At 33.8% G+C, this 22,343-nt stretch overlaps 1 protein-coding gene across 1 annotated transcript in view; it reads left to right on the forward strand.

Annotated features, from left to right (window-relative positions):
• LOC134726370 (uncharacterized) overlaps positions 1-22,076 on the forward strand; it is a 41,599-nt gene extending 19,523 nt beyond the window's left edge. Inside the window, exons 2-10 of the mRNA XM_063590770.1 lie at positions 7,025-7,211; positions 8,277-8,387; positions 9,088-9,250; positions 10,070-10,207; positions 10,766-10,906; positions 11,890-11,997; positions 13,932-13,982; positions 15,269-15,467; positions 21,613-22,076. Coding sequence (XP_063446840.1) covers positions 7,069-7,211; positions 8,277-8,387; positions 9,088-9,250; positions 10,070-10,207; positions 10,766-10,906; positions 11,890-11,997; positions 13,932-13,982; positions 15,269-15,467; positions 21,613-22,076 — 1,518 coding nt within the window. The 5' untranslated portion in view covers positions 7,025-7,068. The remainder of the gene's footprint in view (positions 1-7,024; positions 7,212-8,276; positions 8,388-9,087; positions 9,251-10,069; positions 10,208-10,765; positions 10,907-11,889; positions 11,998-13,931; positions 13,983-15,268; positions 15,468-21,612) is intronic.
• The last annotated feature ends 267 nt before the right edge of the window (positions 22,077-22,343 follow it).

A 22,343-nucleotide genomic window follows, 5' to 3' on the forward strand; every position in this document is an offset into this window, starting at 1 on the left:
TCCCAGTGTCCTAGCACTCCCTTTGTGTTGGGCCTAAAAAAAAAATGTTGTGTTTCCGGTCACCCGACCGACCGTCCTTCAGACCCCCGACTCAAAAGTTTTTAAAGCTGATGTGGGAAAAATTAATTTTTATACCTACCGACCGTTTTTTCTGAAAGAAAATTAAAAATTCTAAGTCCCTCGATCTTTTTATCGCCCCAAAAGAAAACAACCGCTAATTTTAAACTTGAGGCTTGTTTTTAGAATGTACAGTAGATTACGGTTATTTGCATTGCCTATTTGTCAGACAAAATTATGCAATAAAATAGAGTATTCTTATATCCGAAATGCCAAATGACAGAGTCAAATAACATCGATAGAACAGATCAGGAAATCCCTGAAGAAAGATGAACGTCTGTAATCCACATACAACATACTGAATTTTGATTTATTCTAATAAAAATTATTTGTCTAGTGTCATATGTGTTATTTTATTTTGTTTCTTTTAATAAAGATGATAAACACATTTTGTTTTAGTTTATTTGAATTCCGACCTTTCCTTTACCTGGGATACGAAAATAAACTGTTCTAAAAATAGATTTGTTTCTATGACATAATATGTACACTGTACATTGCTATGCTTTGCTTAAAATAAGCTTTTAAACAATACTTCACAATTTATGGGGCCCTGTACGGGTTATTTGCTGGACACAAGTGTTGAAAGTGAGAAAATATAATAATTAAGAGTAAATACTCTTTTCATAAATTATCAAAACAAAATGATTCATGTATAAAATTCTTTAACCATATATGGACCATAATTTGGTATTCAGCCTTGGTTTCTTTTGGTTTCCTTTTTTATAAGTTCTAAAACTTTAACTTTTATTCTGTGGGTTGTGTTGGTGTTAGAATAGTATTGATGGAACAATTCAGAAAAAAATAATACATTTTGATTCACCGTTTACCATGTTTACATGACAGGAAACCAAACAGAAAACCAATCTTTATTTTCTTTATTTTGCACAATATATTGCATAAGACATAAATGAACACAATTACTAGTGTTACTTGCTTCATGTTAATATTTAAAATCTATTTTCAATGTTAAATTAAAGTTTTTTTTAAACGCGACAGGAAACCATAAGAAACTGAAAGCATTTTTTAAGTTTTATTTTATTGCAAAATCTGCTTAAAATAATCTGAACAGTATACTTTTTCTTAAAATCCATCTTTAATGTAACAGTATTATAAAACTCCTAAATATGTGCTTGTTTTGAAAACAATTAGTACAATTTATTCAGAAATTTCCATTTTTTCTTCATTGATACAGGATACCATAATCGTTGTATCTTGATGTTTAAGCCAAAAAAATGTATTTATATTTGGTTTTGAAATTCCCGTTATATACAATTTATTCCAAATCATTGGCAATGTAACATTCTTTAAATCCAATAAAGAAAAAAACTTTTAACTTGGAATTAAAATCTTTAAAATAGGCACAATGTGATACTTGTGACCTGTACACCATCTACATGGATTCTACATTTTAACCTACTTTAGTGGGCTAAAATCAATAAAGTACTTCCTTTCAGGTCATGCATGGTAAAAGTTTACTTCTCCTTTGACAAGTTTATTGCGTTTCTGATAAGTGTTTGCAGACAATGAATAAAAAATAAGAATTAAAAATTGTGACAAAGATTCCAACTTTGTACATTCCAAGTGTAACGGCATATTAACATGTATTTTTTATTAAATTATATTTATTCACCTAAAATATCCAGTAATATTTACTGCTGAAGTTAAATCAATCCAACGAGCATTGGTACAATGATAAGAGACGTAATTTCGATTGATTTTTCCAAGGACTCGACACGTCATTATCGGGAGACGAAGTGTGTTCTAACGTCTGTCAAATCTGAAATCGATTTTGTCAAGTCATTGGGCATTTATTTTCACACAGGATCGTATGTAGCATTATGCACATACACAATGTAGGAAAAATGGTGACATCCCATTAGTCCGACAACCATTATTCCGACAGCCCATTACTCCGACAGCCAACTATTCCGACAGCCCATTATTCCGACAACCCATTACTCCGACAGCCCATTATTCCGACAATGCGTTTTTCTTATGGTATTGGTAAATTTTCTCTAAAAAGACCAACTCCGTCCTCTATGGTATGTGTGGTTGTCCGTCTTGATTAGAAATATTCTTTCCATGCGGGATATGTGTCTCAGTATATTGAGTTGATACACATGCTTATAGGAACTGCTCAGTCCTTATCCTCATCCAATATTCGTTTTAAAAATCTTCTGCTCTGAAACTATTGTGCCTAATACTTCTTAACTTTAAAATATAAAAAAGAAGATGTGGTATGATTGCCAAAAAACACAGAAATTAACAACTATGGGTCACCGTACGGCCTCAAACAATGAGCAAAGCCCATACCGCATAGTCAATTATAAAAGGCCCCGATATGAAAATGTAAAAAGTACCTTATTTGTATTAAAATATGAACGAAAAACAAAAATGTAACACATAAACAAACAACAACCACTGAATTACAGGCTCCTGACTTGTGACCGGCACATACATAAATAATGTGGCGGGGTTTAACATGTTAGCCGGATCTCAACCCTTCCCCTAACCTGCGACAGTGGTATAACAGTACAACATAAGAACGAACTATAAAAATCTGTTGAAAAAGGTATAACTCATCAGATGGACAAAAATACAAGTGGACGTGGCCGGGTACTTGTACATCCCGACAAAAAAAAGACACTAGGAACAGATCTGAGAGTTCTCGCCGTTATAGCTATTTCAAAGCCACTAACAACTAATAAAAAAAGTCATGCATCTAAGACTTAACTAGATCTTCGGTCCCCCCTTTCGCGTATCAGGGGAGTGAGGTTTCCCCTACTATTAACTACATAAATAAATATATCGGAGTTGAATAACACTACCCACCCTCTTTGGTCGCAACACTTTCTCTCCTTGTATCAATCATCTGAGTTTTATTTAAATTAGTTTTGTCGCAGAAATATACAGTAAACGCATTTTGACTGCTCAAATAGAATGACTGCAGTATGAAAGCCAATAGCAAACTAGTAAAAAACCTAAGACAATGTGTGACATTCTTGTCCTGCTTATGTTATTGTCAAATTGTCTAATTTTAAAAAACTTGGTACATTATGTGTTTTGTTGGAAATTTGACACTTTTTTTTCATTTAAAGAAACTTGGTACATTAGGTGTTTTGTTGGAAATTTGACACTTATTTTTCATTTAAAGAAACTTGGTACATTATGTGTTTTGTTGGAAATTTGTCACTTATTTTTCATTTAAAGATTGTTTTCAAGAAGAAGAAAAATATTTAGATATTATTGATTTTAAGAAAGGTAGTTCATATGTTAATTCACAATCGGTGCTCTTCCATTACATTTTAAAAGAATTGAAAATGCTAGATACTTGTACAGCTGATAAAGTTGAGGATGAGAGTCATTTTTTAATCGAATGCTCACTTCATAATAATTTGAGGGAGGAACTCTTTCACCATATTTCTAGCACATGTAAGAACTTTAAAAAGTAAGATAAATATGATAAATTTTCGATGTTAACACAAGAAAACTTTACTATTATGGGGGGGGGGGGGGGGGGGGGGGGAGGGGGATGATGATTACACTGTTAGATCTTTTGAATTATATAGTACATGTCTTGATACCGACTATTATTTGATATCAATGTGTTAGTTGCTTTTTTGTATTTTGTCTTGGTAACTGAGGCTTATAGTGCTTTAAAGATAATTATATCAAGTATTGTAATGTCTAAATGTCAGGAATATTGACCCAATCATTGTCCGCCGCTTTGAAAAAGTGGGGGTATACTGTTTTATCTCTGTCTGTCCATCCGTCAGTTCGTCCGCCCGTCCCATAAATATTTTCGTTGCATCTTTTTCAGGAACTACATAACAAGGATTTCTGAAAGGTTTATTGAAGTTGGCTATGTCGTGTGATGCGTTTTCAAATTCATTACTCATTACATGACAGCCAAGTTGAAAATTGTCGTCACATTTTTCTCAGAAACTACAATTCAATGATTCACAACTCATACATTTCCCGTTTACCGAAATGTTTGGGCGGGGGTATCATCAGCAGCTCGTACCCTCAATGGTTGTTTTTGATTTATATGTTCTTTAAAGAGCCTTATACGGAATTATTTCTTAAAATATGTTACTACATATCTAGACGTAATATAATACAGACAGACACATTTTATTTTCACCTGATACCCTGGTACTGACTTGTTAAATTTCGGACTTATGGGTTGTCCGAGTATTGGGCTGTCGGATCAATGGGTTGTCGGACTATTGGGTTGTCGGACTAATGGGTTGTCGGACCAATGGGCTGTCGGACTAATGGGCTGTCGGAATAATGGCGTGTAACCGGAAAAATAACAGACCACCGGCGCAATCTCTTTGACAATTGTATTTTCCTCTTTTAAACAAGACGAAACAAGTCTACAGATTATGTTTGCTAACATCCCGTTGGAAACAAAAACAATGTTTAGACCTAGTATTTCGTACATCCGGCCATAATGGTGTGATCACATGTTAGTCACATGTTTCACGTATGATCGGAAATGAATAGACAAACAATTTTTATTAAAAAAAAGGAAATAACTGGACTTCTGTTTCGTGTGAAATGTAACGCATAATGATAACGTCATTTTCTAACTTAATTATTACGAAGATCAAAACAAGAATGTAAATCATCTCTGATTTACCTGTTTGAACATCTCGCGAGAGTTCATATTTGCATATTGTTTTTAAGAATTCTATTACAACAAAGCAGATTACATCATCTAAAATTTGCGTTACGAAATCGGACACAAAAGTCACGCCACTGTTCTTACATCTGCTACATAAATATTTATAGTTCTCAGCATTTTCTTCTCACTATTCTTATTGGTCGATGTTCTTTGTTATTTGAAAGCAAAAGTTACGAATTTGCCGGTGACGATTATCTATAAATCAGTCAGCGTTATGCTCTTCGGAAGCAAAAAGTAACGCGAGAAACGACACAAAAATACGGTTGTAGAATCTTTGAAATTCGTATATTTCATTTTTTTTTCTAGGGAAGAGTAGCATACATGTACACTTGTATGTTGATAAAAATAATGGCATCTTTAGATGTAGTTACAACTTTTCTTACAGTTATTCACATTTTATCACTTTTCTATCATTGTCTATAGTTATAGGAAACGGAGCCCAATTTATGGTCCATATAAATGCCCTACAATATTTAACATTAATACAGATCACCCCAAGCCCAATTTCTAGAGTTCACATTGGTTATGTCATGATCGATAATGAGCAGGAGTTATTGTTTTTAAAATTAACCCCAAATGTTACAAATCTGACATTCCCAAACTTTTGGTCCTGAAATAGGGGAATCAGGTTTAAAATTTTTTTTTAGGTTTGGACTTCGTTTTTTTTTCAGGGGTATTTTAAAAGGGGTAAACTACTATACAAGTTATCATATATAAAATACAAAAGAAAATGAATGGATAAGGCTGATAAAAACTCACACAATAATCTTGAAAATTGTCAAATGGTCTTAAGTAATGAACAAAGTGCCCATGCTTTTAAAACAAAACCGAGACAGCAATGAAGCATAATCTTATATAAAAAAAAAATCCCTACCTACCGTCCCTTAAAAATTTCAAGGGGGTGATCGGAAACGCAACATTATTTTTTTTAGGCCTTGGGGTTGGGATTGTTCTGGTAAATATTGCACATTGTTAATATGTTAGTGACACATCTCCATAAATCCTGAAATGGAGTGTACATAGATTCCGTTGTACCCAAGCTTGCGGCTCTCGAAGGGTGCTCCGAATAACGGGGGAATCTACCAGTACATACATACATTATCCATATTTCATTGATATTGGCTTCGATTGCACATGCGCATATATTGGCATGTTTTTCAGTTTCTATATTTGGAACAACAACAACCCCACAACTGGACCTATTTATAACATATTCAAAGTCACTTTGAACAATGTTGAAAGACTCTAGAAAAAAATTGATAAAACTGAGCAAATTAGGCAGCAACCATTTGATTTTCTTGGGGGCTATGGGTTTTTTTTCGGCTCGGCGCAGAAAAATCTATTTTTTTCTTTCAATTTTAGCATTACATATACATGATATCATGGATATAGTGGCAGCTGAGGGTGAAACAATTTTTTTTTTTCTCAGGGTCCAAAACAAATTATTTTTTTCACCAAAACCCGCAAACAAACTTTTTTTTCCAAAAAAACACAATCCCCCCCCTTAGAAAATCAAATGGTTGCTGCTTAAGTCATTTGTATTTAACGTCCAAAATATGCATCACTAGAATAGTTGTTCAGAAAAAATTCTGTCAAGGGTTACATGAAGTATAGATATGTTGTTTGCCTGTTTGGCACTAAATCTTCAAGACATGTGACTGTAATGTGTATTTTTGGTTGATTTTATTACAAACCATCAAGTTAAAATTAACAGGGTTCTTTTATATAATGGTGGTTAAAACTCCATTCCTTCAATATTCTATTGTCAATTTGTTTATACATCTTTACATATATACAGTCTTATTCTTCTACCATTTCATCACAAATTTTGAAAACTGCATTTTAAAATTTAAAAAAGTCATGAAAGTATTGTCTTTTGTAAAAATTCAGTGCCAATCTGAAAAAAAATCACAATGTTAAAATTTCAGCAGTTCAAACATCAATCAAAAAATATTTACTAGTATGTTTCAGTACTGAAAAGAATTAAATATTTTTTTTTATGATTCAATCAATTACAAAACCATCACTTTAGGAAATACTCATTACCAGATTTTATAGTCATTTCCTGTCCATGTGCTGATTCATTTTTTAGTTCATTCGAAAACACTAACTACCTATAAACATTCAGGTTTTGACCACTATGGTGGTATAAAGCTGAGCCCTGCGGAGCACCTGGTTAAATTTTATGATTTAAGAATTTACTTCTTCTCTTTGAAGGTTTTACACACACAATGGTTTGACAGAATGTCCAGTTGGTTTAAATGGCAAGGAAGAATTTTGCCTGTGAATGGACACCCAAATCTATCATATTGACGATAATAATTGGTACTGTCTTGTTCAATGAATGTTTTATATACATCATACAGAGTTTTAGATGGCCAGACATAGGCTTAGATGATTACAGGTATATATGAATAATACTATCAACTAATCGCTGATAAACTGATACATCATGTACATTTATGATTGATTGATGTTGATTTACACCACTTTAATCACTTTTGGTTAAATATCAAGGTGGCCACTTTTTATTTGTTTAGGAAGACAGAGAGACCGACAAACTTCAGCAGGAAATTGGCAATCCTAGTTGATTACAATCAGAGGTTGCATACACCTGCCCTAGGGTTTAACTCACAACTACAGAGTTGACCATTAGAATTAATGTCTCTTATTTACCTGTACGCATGTTTAGCAAGGATTTCACTGTTACAAATGTCCTTGTTTAACTGGAAATTCTTTTGTACTTCATGTTAACCTATCATAGGTTATACATGTTATGTATACTTAGCATTATACATGTAGTTATACAGTAGTTGTCGTTTGTTTATGTAATATATACGTTTTTCTCGTTTCTAGTTTTGTTTATATAGATTAGACTGTTGGTTTTCCCATTTGAATGGTTTTACACTAGTAATTTTGGGGCCCTTTATAGCTTGTTGTTCGGTGTGAGCCAAGGCTCCGTGTTGAAGGCCGTACTTTAACCTATAATGGTTTACTTTTTAAATTGTTATTTGGATGTAGAGTTGTCTCATTGGCACTCACACCACATCTTCCTATATCTATTAGCATGCTTAGTCGTCAGTCATTTCAAGGAATTTTGTATAAGTCAAAAAAAGTAAATTCACAGTTATGTCATTTATATAATAGTCAAGTAAGGAAATATTACTTGCTGCACAATCTAGTCACCCAGATTGAATCTCCCAAGTTGTCAGACTTCTGAAATTTCAGATTGATAAATGAGGTGATCTGACTGCAAGAAAACATACACATTTTTTACTGAAGTTCCATGAAGCCTTATAAACTTTCAGTTTTGAAAAAACATTTTATCCCACCTAACAGAGTTGGTAATATACCGCAATCACTTGGTCCATCCCTCCCTTTGCAACTCCTTGTTTTAACATGTTTAATTTTTACACCATATCTCTCAGAATTTTAGAATTTGAAAATGTTATGAAATTATTCTCTCCAGAAATTATGAAGAAGAGCAAGTTATATTACTGGTATCTGATCCACAGTTACAAGGGTACCAGATGGAACCACGGTTTCCTGTAGGAGCATTTTCTAGATGGGACATAGATAGGTACTTAACATATATTTGTATGTAGAGTACTTGTAATAAAGTTATACATCAAGTGGTCAGGTTGCAAAGAGTTGATAAGTCTAGGTGTGTTTCAACCTTTGGTTAGCTCATAGTACATGTTTATGATAAACAGATTAAAATATGGCCATTCGGTATTGACCTGATTATCATTCCAAAGCCCCTTGGATATTTTGAAAAAACTGACAGGTATTGCTAAAGATCCATTCATAGTAAACATAAATCATTCAGTAAACTATTCAGATCCTTTTACACAGTACAATAATGCTAGATATTTAGATACATTAACAGATCTTCATGCAGCTTCAATCAGAGAGACATTATTAGATTTGTAAAAAAAATATACACCACAATGATTCTGAAGTAGTAATATGATAAAATCCTAACAATAATCAACTGCAGAAAAGTTAAGATTAACATGCAACTTACTTTTCTAGCACAAACATTTGTAATTAAAAACATAAAAAATAAACACATGTATTAAAGACAAAAAAAAAAGATGAAAATGAAAAAATTGTACTTGCATCTTCAATCATTCCAAAAACCAATTCAAAGTTTGTAAAAATTTATGATTATGAAGAAAACCAATGACTACTGTTATATAAATAATGCATCATCAATTTTTTCTACGGATCAATTTAACCAGAATATTATGAAATTTGTATGTTAGTATTTTTTGTAGATATTTAACCAGAACTTTTGGCTTAGCCTATCATCATGTAAAACCTGATATTATATTATTCCTTGGTGATTTGATTGATGAGGGCAGTACAGCTTCAGATGACGAGTTTTATTATGCTTACCAAAGATTTAATGATGTGTTCTCACCAGCTCAGTATACTAAAGTAAATATAAAATACAACTAATTGGCTAGTGCTCATATCTTTTTATGCCCCTTTTTATGGGCATTATGTTTTCTGGTCTGTGCCCCCTTCCGTCCCGCTTCAATTTAAAGTTTTTGGTGGAGGAAGTTTTGATGAATTTGAAGTCCAATCAATTTGAAACTTAGTAATGTTCCCTATGATATGATCTGTCTAATTTTAAAGACAAATTTGTGATTTTATTTCATTTTCATGGTCCACTGAACATAGAAAATGATAGTGCAGATGGGGCATCTGTGTACTTGGGACACATTGTGGTTTGTCCTTAAGCTGTTATTTAATTTGATAAATGGTGTTTAAAGACAGAAATGAAATGTATTTGCCTGGAAATATTTTTATGCTCCATCTACGATAGTAGAGGGGCATTATGTTTTTGTGGCCTGTGCGTTTCGTTTGTCTGTTTGTCCCTATGTCCGTCCGTCTGTCCCGCTTCAGGTTAAAGTTTGTGGTCAAGGTAGTTTTTGAGGAAGTTGAAGATCAATCAACCTGAAACTTCGTATACATGTTACTATTTTTAATGCCAAATTAGAGTTCTGACTCCAATTTCATGGTCCACTGAACATAGAAATGATAGTGCAAGTGGGGCATCCATGTACGGGGGACACATTCTTGTTTGACTATGTAAAGGAAAAAAAATATAAATAAATTTCAGTATGTAACATGTGTAATGGTAGTACATGTAGTCTTTTTTATATTTTTTATTACACTTTACAAATGATCAACATAGTTGACATGATTGATATAGATAAATCTGAACATTGTGTATTTTTCTTTTGTAATTAGAAGATATATATTCCCGGTGACAATGATATAGGTGGCGAAGGCAGAGACTTCAGAACACAGAAAAAAGAGGAAAGATTTGTTAAAAATTTTGAAAATATGACTGGTGTGTCTACATTTGGGTTCATAGATTACATAAAGGTATGGTTGTATGATAACTGTTTTTCTTTGGTCATTATCATTTAAACTGGTTGTTATTGTGTTGTCATGCTCAGAATAACAAATAAGATATATAAGACCTTTACAACATGATTAAAGGGGGAATACTCATTCTTCCTTTTAAATTATCTCCCCTTCAAGAAAGTACTGTGTAAATACATGTACATTATTTCAGTGTATTTAAGTTTTTTAATGTTTTGTTATATATTAATTTGTCATGTCAAAATAAGCACCTATTAAGTAAATTGAAAATAATCATTTCATTGGGCATGAAATTCTTTTAATTCATGAATTTTGTTTTTAATAGTTTGTAAAATATAAGGACTCAAAATATTAATGATATTGATATGATTCTGAGAAAATGAAATTTACCCCTTTCAATGATTTGTTATCCCCTGATTCCTAGGTCTAATATTACCTTTTTCTTCTGAGCAAGTACATAGTTCATACCATTTTGAAAAATCTTACAAACTCTTTGATGAAATTAAGTTCACATAATTCGTAGCAAATACTCTTTAAATACATATTTGTACTTTGCAGTTAGATATGCAGTTTCCTGAGCCAAGATTTCTTGAGAAAAGAATGCTTGCTACATCATTTGGAAACAAACTTGGTCCTGGTATTCATATTTTCCTCACACACTACACTATTTTACCAAGAGACAAACCTTTTGTTATTTCTGTAGGTTTCATGTCTTTGTGTACTTTTTAAATCTATATGTTATGTGTACAGAGACCAATTTTCACACCTTTGAATACTGTGTATAGGACATATTTTCATAGATTGAGGGAAAATTGTATTTTCTCAGATGTTTATTTTCATGATTTTGAAATACTCTGCAAAAAAGCAAAAAGGAAAATTTTTCATTATTTCACCAATAAAATTTTGGTAAATCTTAACCTATGGAATCCTAAAAAAAAAAAGTTTGCAATGAATAATAATGAATCCACAGTGAAAATAGTTTTGACCATATTGAAAGAAAATCTTTGTGACTTTCACTTTCTCCAAAATGTTCATTGGTAATTGAATATAATGCAAAAAACAATGTTCAGATGTGTGAAAATTGTTAATGTAAACAATTATAATTAACTGGTGGCTTTAAAAACAAATCTAATTATCTTACTTATATTATATTCTAAACTTGTCTAATATATTCATGCTTTTTGTAGCATAAAGCAGCAAGGAGAATTCTGCTTGTATTTTACATTAATTAATATAAAAATATAAAAAATCAAAAAGATTAATTTGACTATCACAATTTGTATATAGTTTATGCATTTATATTGTGTCAATATACAAAAATCATTTGGTTCTTTATATGTCAGTTGATTAGATATTTAAAAATCGTGTAAAATACATGCAGAGGTAATACAATTGTTCAGTGACATATTTCTAATGCAACAGTGATATTTCAGGTTGATTTAGCTTTTTATTTAATATTATTTTATAAGAATACATTCATGAATATGTTTGACTTTTATAAACAATTAAATAATACTGCCTAAAAGTTAGAAGAAAGAAATCATCTTAATTTGCAGTATACCACATCAATTTTACATAAAAATAGTTTTATGACTGAACCTGTTGCATAAGAAGTATATCTACAACCATGTTCATAAAAGGCCTCTTATTAATTGTTTTAACATGAACCAATATAATTACAGAATCCAGAAGATATGGTGTGGGTTGTACGGCCAAGAAAAGCCTCCCCTGTCCATGTTTTAGTCAGCCATTTATCTGTTCTACTCAGAGACAAAATGAGAGTTAATCCTGTAGGTTTTTCTCAACAATAAAAAGCATGATAGAGTGTTGCTACATCATAACACATTGTTGATTTTGGTCAGATCTATTTTATTTATTTACTTTAATTTTTTAGGAGGAACCCATTAGTAGACTGTAAATATAAAGTCTTACTGTCAATATAGACATTTACTTTAGAGGTTATCTTTGATTAATCTGCAGGAAATCATCCCTTGCAGGAATAATTTTAAAAAGGAAAAAAAAATGATATGAAGTGCAAGTTTACTGTTAATGTGCAGATTTTTTTACCCTGCTTTAAAAAGTTGAGGTATTGAAACAGTATTTGGATTCTCTGAATATAACTTGCATTTGTAGTACAACATGAAAATGGAAAAACTAAGTTTTGCAACTGAAAATACACTTTCTGGTATCTACATATCTTCCATTAATTACCTTACTTTATTTATTATTTACATTTTTGCTGCTTTATGTTATTTTAGCATATCACATGTCACTCAAGTTGAAATTATTTATGCTTCAATGATAATTATTGCAATCTGTAATTTTTCTAATGTTTGACATAGAAATATACATGTGTTTCTAATTTTTTATGGATAAATATATTGAAATTATTTATGCTTTCTAACTGCTGCAATTCTTTTTACTTTACTTTGCAATGGAAATTATTTGTTATTTATCTAATTTCTAACATAACAATATACCTGTGTTTCTAGGAGTACCTAGTTTTTGTTGATAACCAAACGTTTTTCACTTTTTTATTCAATATGTGAACTGATCCAAATTTGTGACAGATAAAAAAATGATTTCTTCCTATTTTCAATACTTTATTGCTAGAACAGAACTCTGACTTTTTCTGTCAATATTAGATTTTAACTTTGTTAATATAGTCTGATATGTTTTACCTATTTGTGTTTTAAAATATTTAATTATTTTGTTTCTTTTATTTTTATACGCCCGGGACGGGACGTATTATGGTATACCGTTGTCCGTCCGTCCGTCGTCCTAACTTCGGACAATAACTCAAAAACACTTTCACCAATTCCCATGCAACTTAAGTGAATTGTTTATATCTATTGACGTAAGCTCCCTTTCATTTTTTTTTAAATTTCAGATTTTAAGTTTTGGATTTATGGGGCTTTATTCATAAAAAAGGGGGGATTTTCAACACTTCGGACAATAACTCAAAAAGGATTTCACCAATGTCCTTGAAACTTTGGTGAATTGTTTATATCTATTGACCTAAGCTCCCTTTTGTTATTCTTTATTTTTTTTTAATTTCAGATTTAAAGTTTTGAATTTATGGGGCTTTATTCATAAAAAAAGGGGGATTTTTAACACTGGACAATAACTCAAAAAGGCTTTCACCAATGTCCATGAAACTTTGGTGAATTGTTTATATCTATTGATGTAAGCTCCCTTTCAATTTTTATAAATTTCAGATTTTACATTTCCGTGTTATGAATTTTTATGCTTAAAAAAGGGGGGATTTTCCAATTTTGGGACAATAACTAACACTTTCACAAAATTTTATGCAACTTTGATAAATTGTTTATATCTATTGACCTTAATAGTGCCAATTTTTTTGTGCATTTTTATTTATTATATGGGTGGGGGGGGGGGGGGGTATTTGACAGGGCTCACACTGTTTCTAGTTGATCATATAAATTCATTTAAAGCATAAAAGACAAGTTAAAAGAGCAACGGGCGTATCATGCGCTAAAGCGCAGCCTCTATTAACCTTATATTACATATTTAACAAATTTTAAGTTTAATTATTTAAATAGTTGAAAAAGAATTGAATATCAAATATTTTACAAATAAAATTTAATAGATGGAGAATTTTTATTATAGTTTCTAAAACATACCTGATTCAAATTAATTATGTTAGTAGATAGATTCTTTTTGTAATACATGTATATTATTAATTCTTTACTTAATTTTGAAGATCCTGCAACAAGTCCGTCCTCACCTGATATTCTCAGGACACTGGCATAAGGTAAGTTGTTGAAAAGTATTTTCAATTCCAATACTGCTTTACAAACATAAACTTAACATGATCAAATAGGTGTCATACTTAAAGGCAAACTCTTGCCACAGCTGCAGTCTCTAAGATAAAAAAAAAGGTTTATAAAATTCATATGGTAGAAAAGCATGCTATTTTAGAAAGACCTATTGGCATCTATTTCTGTTTTCTGGTATTATTGGTCATTGTATAGTTGACATAAACCTCACATCTCCTTTTGCATATAATTTGGAATTTCCTGCTAGGTTTTATTTAAGAAGTGAATGCTTCCTTTTTGTAATTTTATAGGGTTGTAAAGTGTTGAGGGTGCACACATTTCTAGTATGAAGCGTGGAAGCACTTCAAGCAAAGTGTGCTTCATATAATTATATTTTATGACAGGGTAGTGAAAAATAGATTTCTATCATTTACATCTTTAATTAAACTGTGCACTTTATTGTGATGGCACGTGTGATCATGAATGTTACACTCATTGGGATATGAAGGTTGATTTTAGAATGAAGCGCAAGTTTTGAAAAGGTATTTACTCCAATAATAGACAGCTATTATAGCTCAGCTTTAATACACTGCTAAAATCATGAGGAAAGGAATTAATTTTTTTATTGTTTATTGTCTAGTTCAATAGTGATTTTCTTTCATTCCAACTTGAGATTAGGAAATGTTTGGTTGGTACAGAAATAAAGTTTTCAACATTAAACTTCTTCTAATGATCAAGACTGACAGAAAAAGACTATGATAAACAATTTAGCCTATACTATATCTTTTAAGTATCTAAGGAAAAGCACTCAATTGCACTCCTATTATTGTTTAAAACATAATGATCCTGTTTTCATCCTGTCTGTCAGTCCTACTGTCATAACTTTATGAATGCCATGCTGGAGCTTTCAATATTTTGGTCAAATACCTTTGATTTTGAAGAAAGTTTATAAAAAACATCATAATGACTGAAATGCCAAAAAATTAATACTGTGGATTTCCTTTATTTTTATTGCTTTAAATTTTTATGGATTCAGATAAACTTGCATTTTCATAGATACTTGATTACATCGTTTTAGCAATACAAGCCTATAGGGCATTAGTTATTCCTTGAACTTTTACATTTATGATTCACCTGTACCCGCTAAAACCCAGGAAAATTAGTATTCAATGAATAATGGTTAATCCACAGTATTCCACATTAATTGTATTCGACAAGGGGAATATGAGTTTTCACTTAGATTTTTCATTTAAAAACCTACTCATTTAAACTAAAATTGCAGGCCACTGTATTTCTGTGCAATGATTGTATGAAAGATGATGACTCATCATGGAGTGTAAAACAGAGAAACATAGAAGACATGACAGGATGGATGGTTACAAATCTGACAGAGAAACCATTCTCCATCACAGAAATCATGATACCTACATGTAGTTATAGAATGGGAGTGCCAAGTATGGGATATGGTGTGGCTATAATTAGTAAGTAGACACAGAAATCATGGTACCTACATGTAGTTATAGAATGGGAGTGCCAAGTATGGGATATGGTGTGGCTTTAATTAGTAAGTAGACACAGAAATCATGGTACCTACATGTAGTTATAGAATGGGAGTGCCAAGTATGGGATATGGTGAGGCTATAATTAGTAAGTTGATACAGAAATCATGGTACCTACGTGTAGTTATAGAATGGGAGTGCCAAGTATGGGATATGGTGTGGCTATAATTAGTTAGTAGACACAGAAATCATGGTACCTACATGTAGTTATAGAATGGGAGTGCCAAGTATGGGATATGGTGAGGCTATAATTAGTAAGTAGACACAGAAATCATGGTACCTACATGTAGTTATAGAATGGGAGTGCCAAGTATGGGATATGGTGAGGCTATAATTAGTAAGTAGATACAGAAATCATGGTACCTACGTGTAGTTATAGAATGGGAGTGCCAAGTATGGGATATGGTGTGGCTATAATTAGTAAGTAGACACAGAAATCATGGTACCTACGTGTAGTTATAGAATGGGAGTGCCAAGTATGGGATATGGTGAGGCTATAATTAGTAAGTAGACACAGAAATCATGGTACCTACGTGTAGTTATAGAATGGGAGTGCCAAGTATGGGATATGGTGAGGCTATAATTAGTAAGTAGACACAGAAATCATGGTACCTACGTGTAGTTATAGAATGGGAGTGCCAAGTATGGGATATGGTGTGGCTATAATTAGTAAGTAGACACAGAAATCATGGTACCTACATGTAGTTATAGAATGGGAGTGCCAAGTATGGGATATGGTGTGGCTTTAATTAGTAAGTAGACACAGAAATCATGGTACCTACATGTAGTTATAGAATGGGAGTGCCAAGTATGGGATATGGTGAGGCTATAATTAGTAAGTTGATACAGAAATCATGGTACCTACGTGTAGTTATAGAATGGGAGTGCCAAGTATGGGATATGGTGTGGCTATAATTAGTAAGTAGACACAGAAATCATGGTACCTACATGTAGTTATAGAATGGGAGTGCCAAGTATGGGATATGGTGAGGCTATAATTAGTAAGTAGACACAGAAATCATGGTACCTACATGTAGTTATAGAATGGGAGTGCCAAGTATGGGATATGGTGAGGCTATAATTAGTAAGTAGATACAGAAATCATGGTACCTACGTGTAGTTATAGAATGGGAGTGCCAAGTATGGGATATGGTGTGGCTATAATTAGTAAGTAGACACAGAAATCATGGTACCTACATGTAGTTATAGAATGGGAGTGTCAAGTATGGGATATGGTGTGGCTATAATTAGTAAGTAGACACAGAAATCATGGTACCTACCTACATGTAGTTATAGAATGGGAGTGCCAAGTATGGGATATGGTGTGGCTATAATTAGTAAGTAGACACAGAAATCATGGTACCTACGTGTAGTTATAGAATGGGAGTGCCAAGTATGGGATATGGTGAGGCTATAATTAGTAAGTAGACACAGAAATCATGGTACCTACGTGTAGTTATAGAATGGGAGTGCCAAGTATGGGATATGGTGAGGCTATAATTAGTAAGTAGATACAGAAATCATGGTACCTACATGTAGTTATAGAATGGGAGTGCCAAGTATGGGATATGGTGTGGCTATAATTAGTAAGTAGACACAGAAATCATGGTACCTACATGTAGTTATAGAATGGGAGTGCCAAGTATGGGATATGGTGTGGCTATAATTAGTAAGTAGACACAGAAATCATGGTACCTACATGTAGTTATAGAATGGGAGTGCCAAGTATGGGATATGGTGAGGCTATAATTAGTAAGTAGACACAGAAATCATGGTACCTACATGTAGTTATAGAATGGGAGTGCCAAGTATGGGATATGGTGTGGCTTTAATTAGTAAGTAGACACAGAAATCATGGTACCTACGTGTAGTTATAGAATGGGAGTGCCAAGTATGGGATATGGTGTGGCTATAATTAGTAAGTAGATACAGAAATCATGGTACCTACGTGTAGTTATAGAATGGGAGTGCCAAGTATGGGATATGGTGAGGCTATAATAAGAAGTAGACACAGAAATCATGGTACCTACATGTAGTTATAGAATGGGAGTGCCAAGTATGGATATGGTGTGGCTATAATTAGTAAGTAGACACAGAAATCATGGTACCTACATGTAGTTATAGAATGGGAGTGCCAAGTATGGGATATGGTGTGGCTATAATAAGAAGTAGACACAGAAATGATGGTACCTACATGTAGTTATAGAATGGGAGTGCCAAGTATGGGATATGGTGTGGCTATAATTAGTAAGTAGACACAGAAATCATGGTACCTACATGTAGTTATAGAATGGGAGTGCCAAGTATGGGATATGGTGAGGCTATAATTAGTAAGTAGACACAGAAATCATGGTACCTACATGTAGTTATAGAATGGGAGTGCCAAGTATGGGATATGGTGTGGCTATAATTAGTAAGTAGATACAGAAATCATGGTACCTACATGTAGTTATAGAATGGGAGTGCCAAGTATGGGATATGGTGTGGCTATAATAAGAAGTAGACACAGAAATCATGGTACCTACATGTAGTTATAGAATGGGAGTGCCAAGTATGGGATATGGTGAGGCTATAATTAGTAAGTAGACACAGAAATCATGGTACCTACATGTAGTTATAGAATGGGAGTGCCAAGTATGGGAAATGGTGAGGCTATAATTAGTAAGTAGACACAGAAATCATGGTACCTACGTGTAGTTATAGAATGGGAGTGCCAAGTATGGGATATGGTGTGGCTATAATTAGTAAGTAGACACAGAAATCATGGTACCTACATGTAGTTATAGAATGGGAGTGCCAAGTATGGGATATGGTGTGGCTATAATTAGTAAGTAGACACAGAAATCATGGTACCTACGTGTAGTTATAGAATGGGAGTGCCAAGTATGGGATATGGTGTGGCTATAATTAGTAAGTAGACACAGAAATCATGGTACCTACATGTAGTTATAGAATGGGAGTGCCAAGTATGGGATATGGTGAGGCTATAATTAGTAAGTAGATACAGAAATCATGGTACCTATGTGTAGTTATAGAATGGGATTGCCAAGTATGGGATATGGTGTGGCTATAATTAGTAAGTAGACACAGAAATCATGGTACCTACGTGTAGTTATAGAATGGGAGTGCCAAGTATGGGATATGGTGTGGCTATAATTAGTAAGTAGACACAGAAATCAAGGTACCTACCTACATGTAGTTATAGAATGGGAGTGCCAAGTATGGGATATGGTGTGGCTATAATTAGTAAGTAGACACAGAAATCATGGTACCTACATGTAGTTATAGAATGGGAGTGCCAAGTATGGGATATGGTGAGGCTATAATTAGTAAGTAGACACAGAAATCATGGTACCTACGTGTAGTTATAGAATGGGAGTGCCAAGTATGGGATATGGTGAGGCTATAATTAGTAAGTAGACACAGAAATCATGGTACCTACGTGTAGTTATAGAATGGGAGTGCCAAGTATGGGATATGGTGTGGCTATAATTAGTAAGTAGATACAGAAATCATGGTACCTACATGTAGTTATAGAATGGGAGTGCCAAGTATGGGATATGGTGTGGCTATAATTAGTAAGTAGATACAGAAATCATGGTACCTACATGTAGTTATAGAATGGGAGTGCCAAGTATGGGATATGGTGTGGCTATAATTAGTAAGTAGACACAGAAATCATGGTACCTACGTGTAGTTATAGAATGGGAGTGCCAAGTATGGGATATGGTGTGGCTATAATTAGTAAGTAGATACAGAAATCATGGTACCTACATGTAGTTATAGAATGGGAGTGCCAAGTATGGGATATGGTGTGGCTATAATTAGTAAGTAGACACAGAAATCATGGTACCTACATGTAGTTATAGAATGGGAGTGCCAAGTATGGGATATGGTGTGGCTATAATAAGAAGTAGACACAGAAATGATGGTACCTACATGTAGTTATAGAATGGGAGTGCCAAGTATGGGATATGGTGTGGCTATAATTAGTAAGTAGACACAGAAATCATGGTACCTACATGTAGTTATAGAATGGGAGTGCCAAGTATGGGATATGGTGAGGCTATAATTAGTAAGTAGACACAGAAATCATGGTACCTACATGTAGTTATAGAATGGGAGTGCCAAGTATGGGATATGGTGTGGCTATAATTAATAAGTAGATACAGAAATCATGGTACCTACATGTAGTTATAGAATGGGAGTGCCAAGTATGGGATATGGTGTGGCTATAATAAGAAGTAGACACAGAAATCATGGTACCTACATGTAGTTATAGAATGGGAGTGCCAAGTATGGGATATGGTGAGGCTATAATTAGTAAGTAGACACAGAAATTATGGTACCTACATGTAGTTATAGAATGGGAGTGCCAAGTATGGGAAATGGTGAGGCTATAATTAGTAAGTAGACACAGAAATCATGGTACCTACGTGTAGTTATAGAATGGGAGTGCCAAGTATGGGATATGGTGTGGCTATAATTAGTAAGTAGACACAGAAATCATGGTACCTACATGTAGTTATAGAATGGGAGTGCCAAGTATGGGATATGGTGAGGCTATAATTAGTAAGAAGACACAGAAATCATGGTACCTACGTGTAGTTATAGAATGGGAGTGCCAAGTATGGGATATGGTGTGGCTATAATTAGTAAGTAGACACAGAAATCATGGTACCTACATGTAGTTATAGAATGGGAGTGCCAAGTATGGGATATGGTGAGGCTATAATTAGTAAGTAGACACAGAAATCATGGTACCTACATGTAGTTATAGAATGGGAGTGCCAAGTATGGGATATGGTGTGGCTATAATTAGTAAGTAGATACAGAAATCATGGTACCTACATGTAGTTATAGAATGGGAGTGCCAAGTATGGGATATGGTGTGGCTATAATTAGTAAGTAGACACAGAAATCATGGTACCTACATGTAGTTATAGAATGGGAGTGCCAAGTATGGGATATGGTGTGGCTATAATTAGTAAGTAGACACAGAAATCATGGTACCTACATGTAGTTATAGAATGGGAGTGCCAAGTATGGGATATGGTGAGGCTATAATTAGTAAGTAGACACAGAAATCATGGTACCTACATGTAGTTATAGAATGGGAGTGCCAAGTATGGGAAATGGTGAGGCTATAATTAGTAAGTAGACACAGAAATCATGGTACCTACGTGTAGTTATAGAATGGGAGTGCCAAGTATGGGATATGGTGTGGCTATAATTAGTAAGTAGACACAGAAATCATGGTACCTACATGTAGTTATAGAATGGGAGTGCCAAGTATGGGATATGGTGAGGCTATAATTAGTAAGTAGACACAGAAATCATGGTACCTACGTGTAGTTATAGAATGGGAGTGCCAAGTATGGGATATGGTGAGGCTATAATTAGTAAGTAGACACAGAAATCATGGTACCTACGTGTAGTTATAGAATGGGAGTGCCAAGTATGGGATATGGTGTGGCTATAATTAGTAAGTAGACACAGATTTCATGGTACCTACGTGTAGTTATAGAACGGGAGTGCCAAGTATGGGATATGGTGTGGCTATAATTAGTAAGTAGACACAGAAATCATGATACCTACATGTAGTTATAGAATGGGAGTGCCAAGTATGGGATATGGTGTGGCTATAATTAGTAAGTAGACACAGAAATCATGGTACCTACATGTAGTTATAGAATGGGAGTGTCAAGTATGGGATATGGTGTGGCTATAATTAGTAAGTAGACACAGAAATCATGGTACCTACATGTAGTTATAGAATGGGAGTGCCAAGTATGGGATATGGTGTGGCTATAATTAGTTAGTAGACACAGAAATCATGGTACCTACATGTAGTTATAGAATGGGAGTGCCAAGTATGGGATATGGTGTGGCTATAATTAGTAAGTAGACACAGAAATCATGGTACCTACGTGTAGTTATAGAATGGGAGTGCCAAGTATGGGATATGGTGAGGCTATAATTAGTAAGTAGACACAGAAATCATGGTACCTACGTGTAGTTATAGAATGGGAGTGCCAAGTATGGGATATGGTGTGGCTATAATTAGTAAGTAGACACAGAAATCATGGTACCTACGCTCGTATCTATAAAGATGTCTGTATTAACAATGCCATTCCAAGCGCACAACGCCTATTGAACTCTAATTTGAGAAGTATTGTCAACGCAATTGGTAACGACAAGCTTGAGATCAGAGGATCAGTGGTAAGGGCTAGACACGATAAAAGTACACGTGACACCTACACCAATACACAAAGACGTGGAGACCGAGACGATACGATAGTCAATAATGTGAGTGGTAATCGTGGCTATTACAGACGAAATGATCGTGGGCGTGGAAACACTAGAGGTGGAAATAGCCATAACACGGATCAAAGGTCAACCTATAGAAATGGACAATCTACCAATGATAACCATAATCAGTCAGAAAGGAATTTGAACGGTCGGGGACGAGGAAATTACAGAGGTCAGAACGGAGGTCATAATCAGAATAGCCGTGATGGGCATAAATAGGTAAACTGCGGATTTTGGAATATTAATGGTTGGAAGTCTGATGTAAATAGCGATAAATATATGTTTTTAATCTCATGTGTAAAACATTATGATTTAGATATACTTGGACTAGCGAAGACGCATCTTACTGGGGATAACGTTATTAGCGTTGAAGGTTATCAGTGGTTTGGTCTTAATCGTAAACATATTCATGTCAGAGCAAAATCCGGATCGGGTGGTGTTGGAATTTTAATACGAAATAGCATATGCAATGAATTTGATGTTACA

This window comes from Mytilus trossulus, chromosome 7 (genome assembly GCF_036588685.1).
Source record: "Mytilus trossulus isolate FHL-02 chromosome 7, PNRI_Mtr1.1.1.hap1, whole genome shotgun sequence".
NCBI lineage: Eukaryota > Metazoa > Mollusca > Bivalvia > Mytilida > Mytilidae > Mytilus > Mytilus trossulus.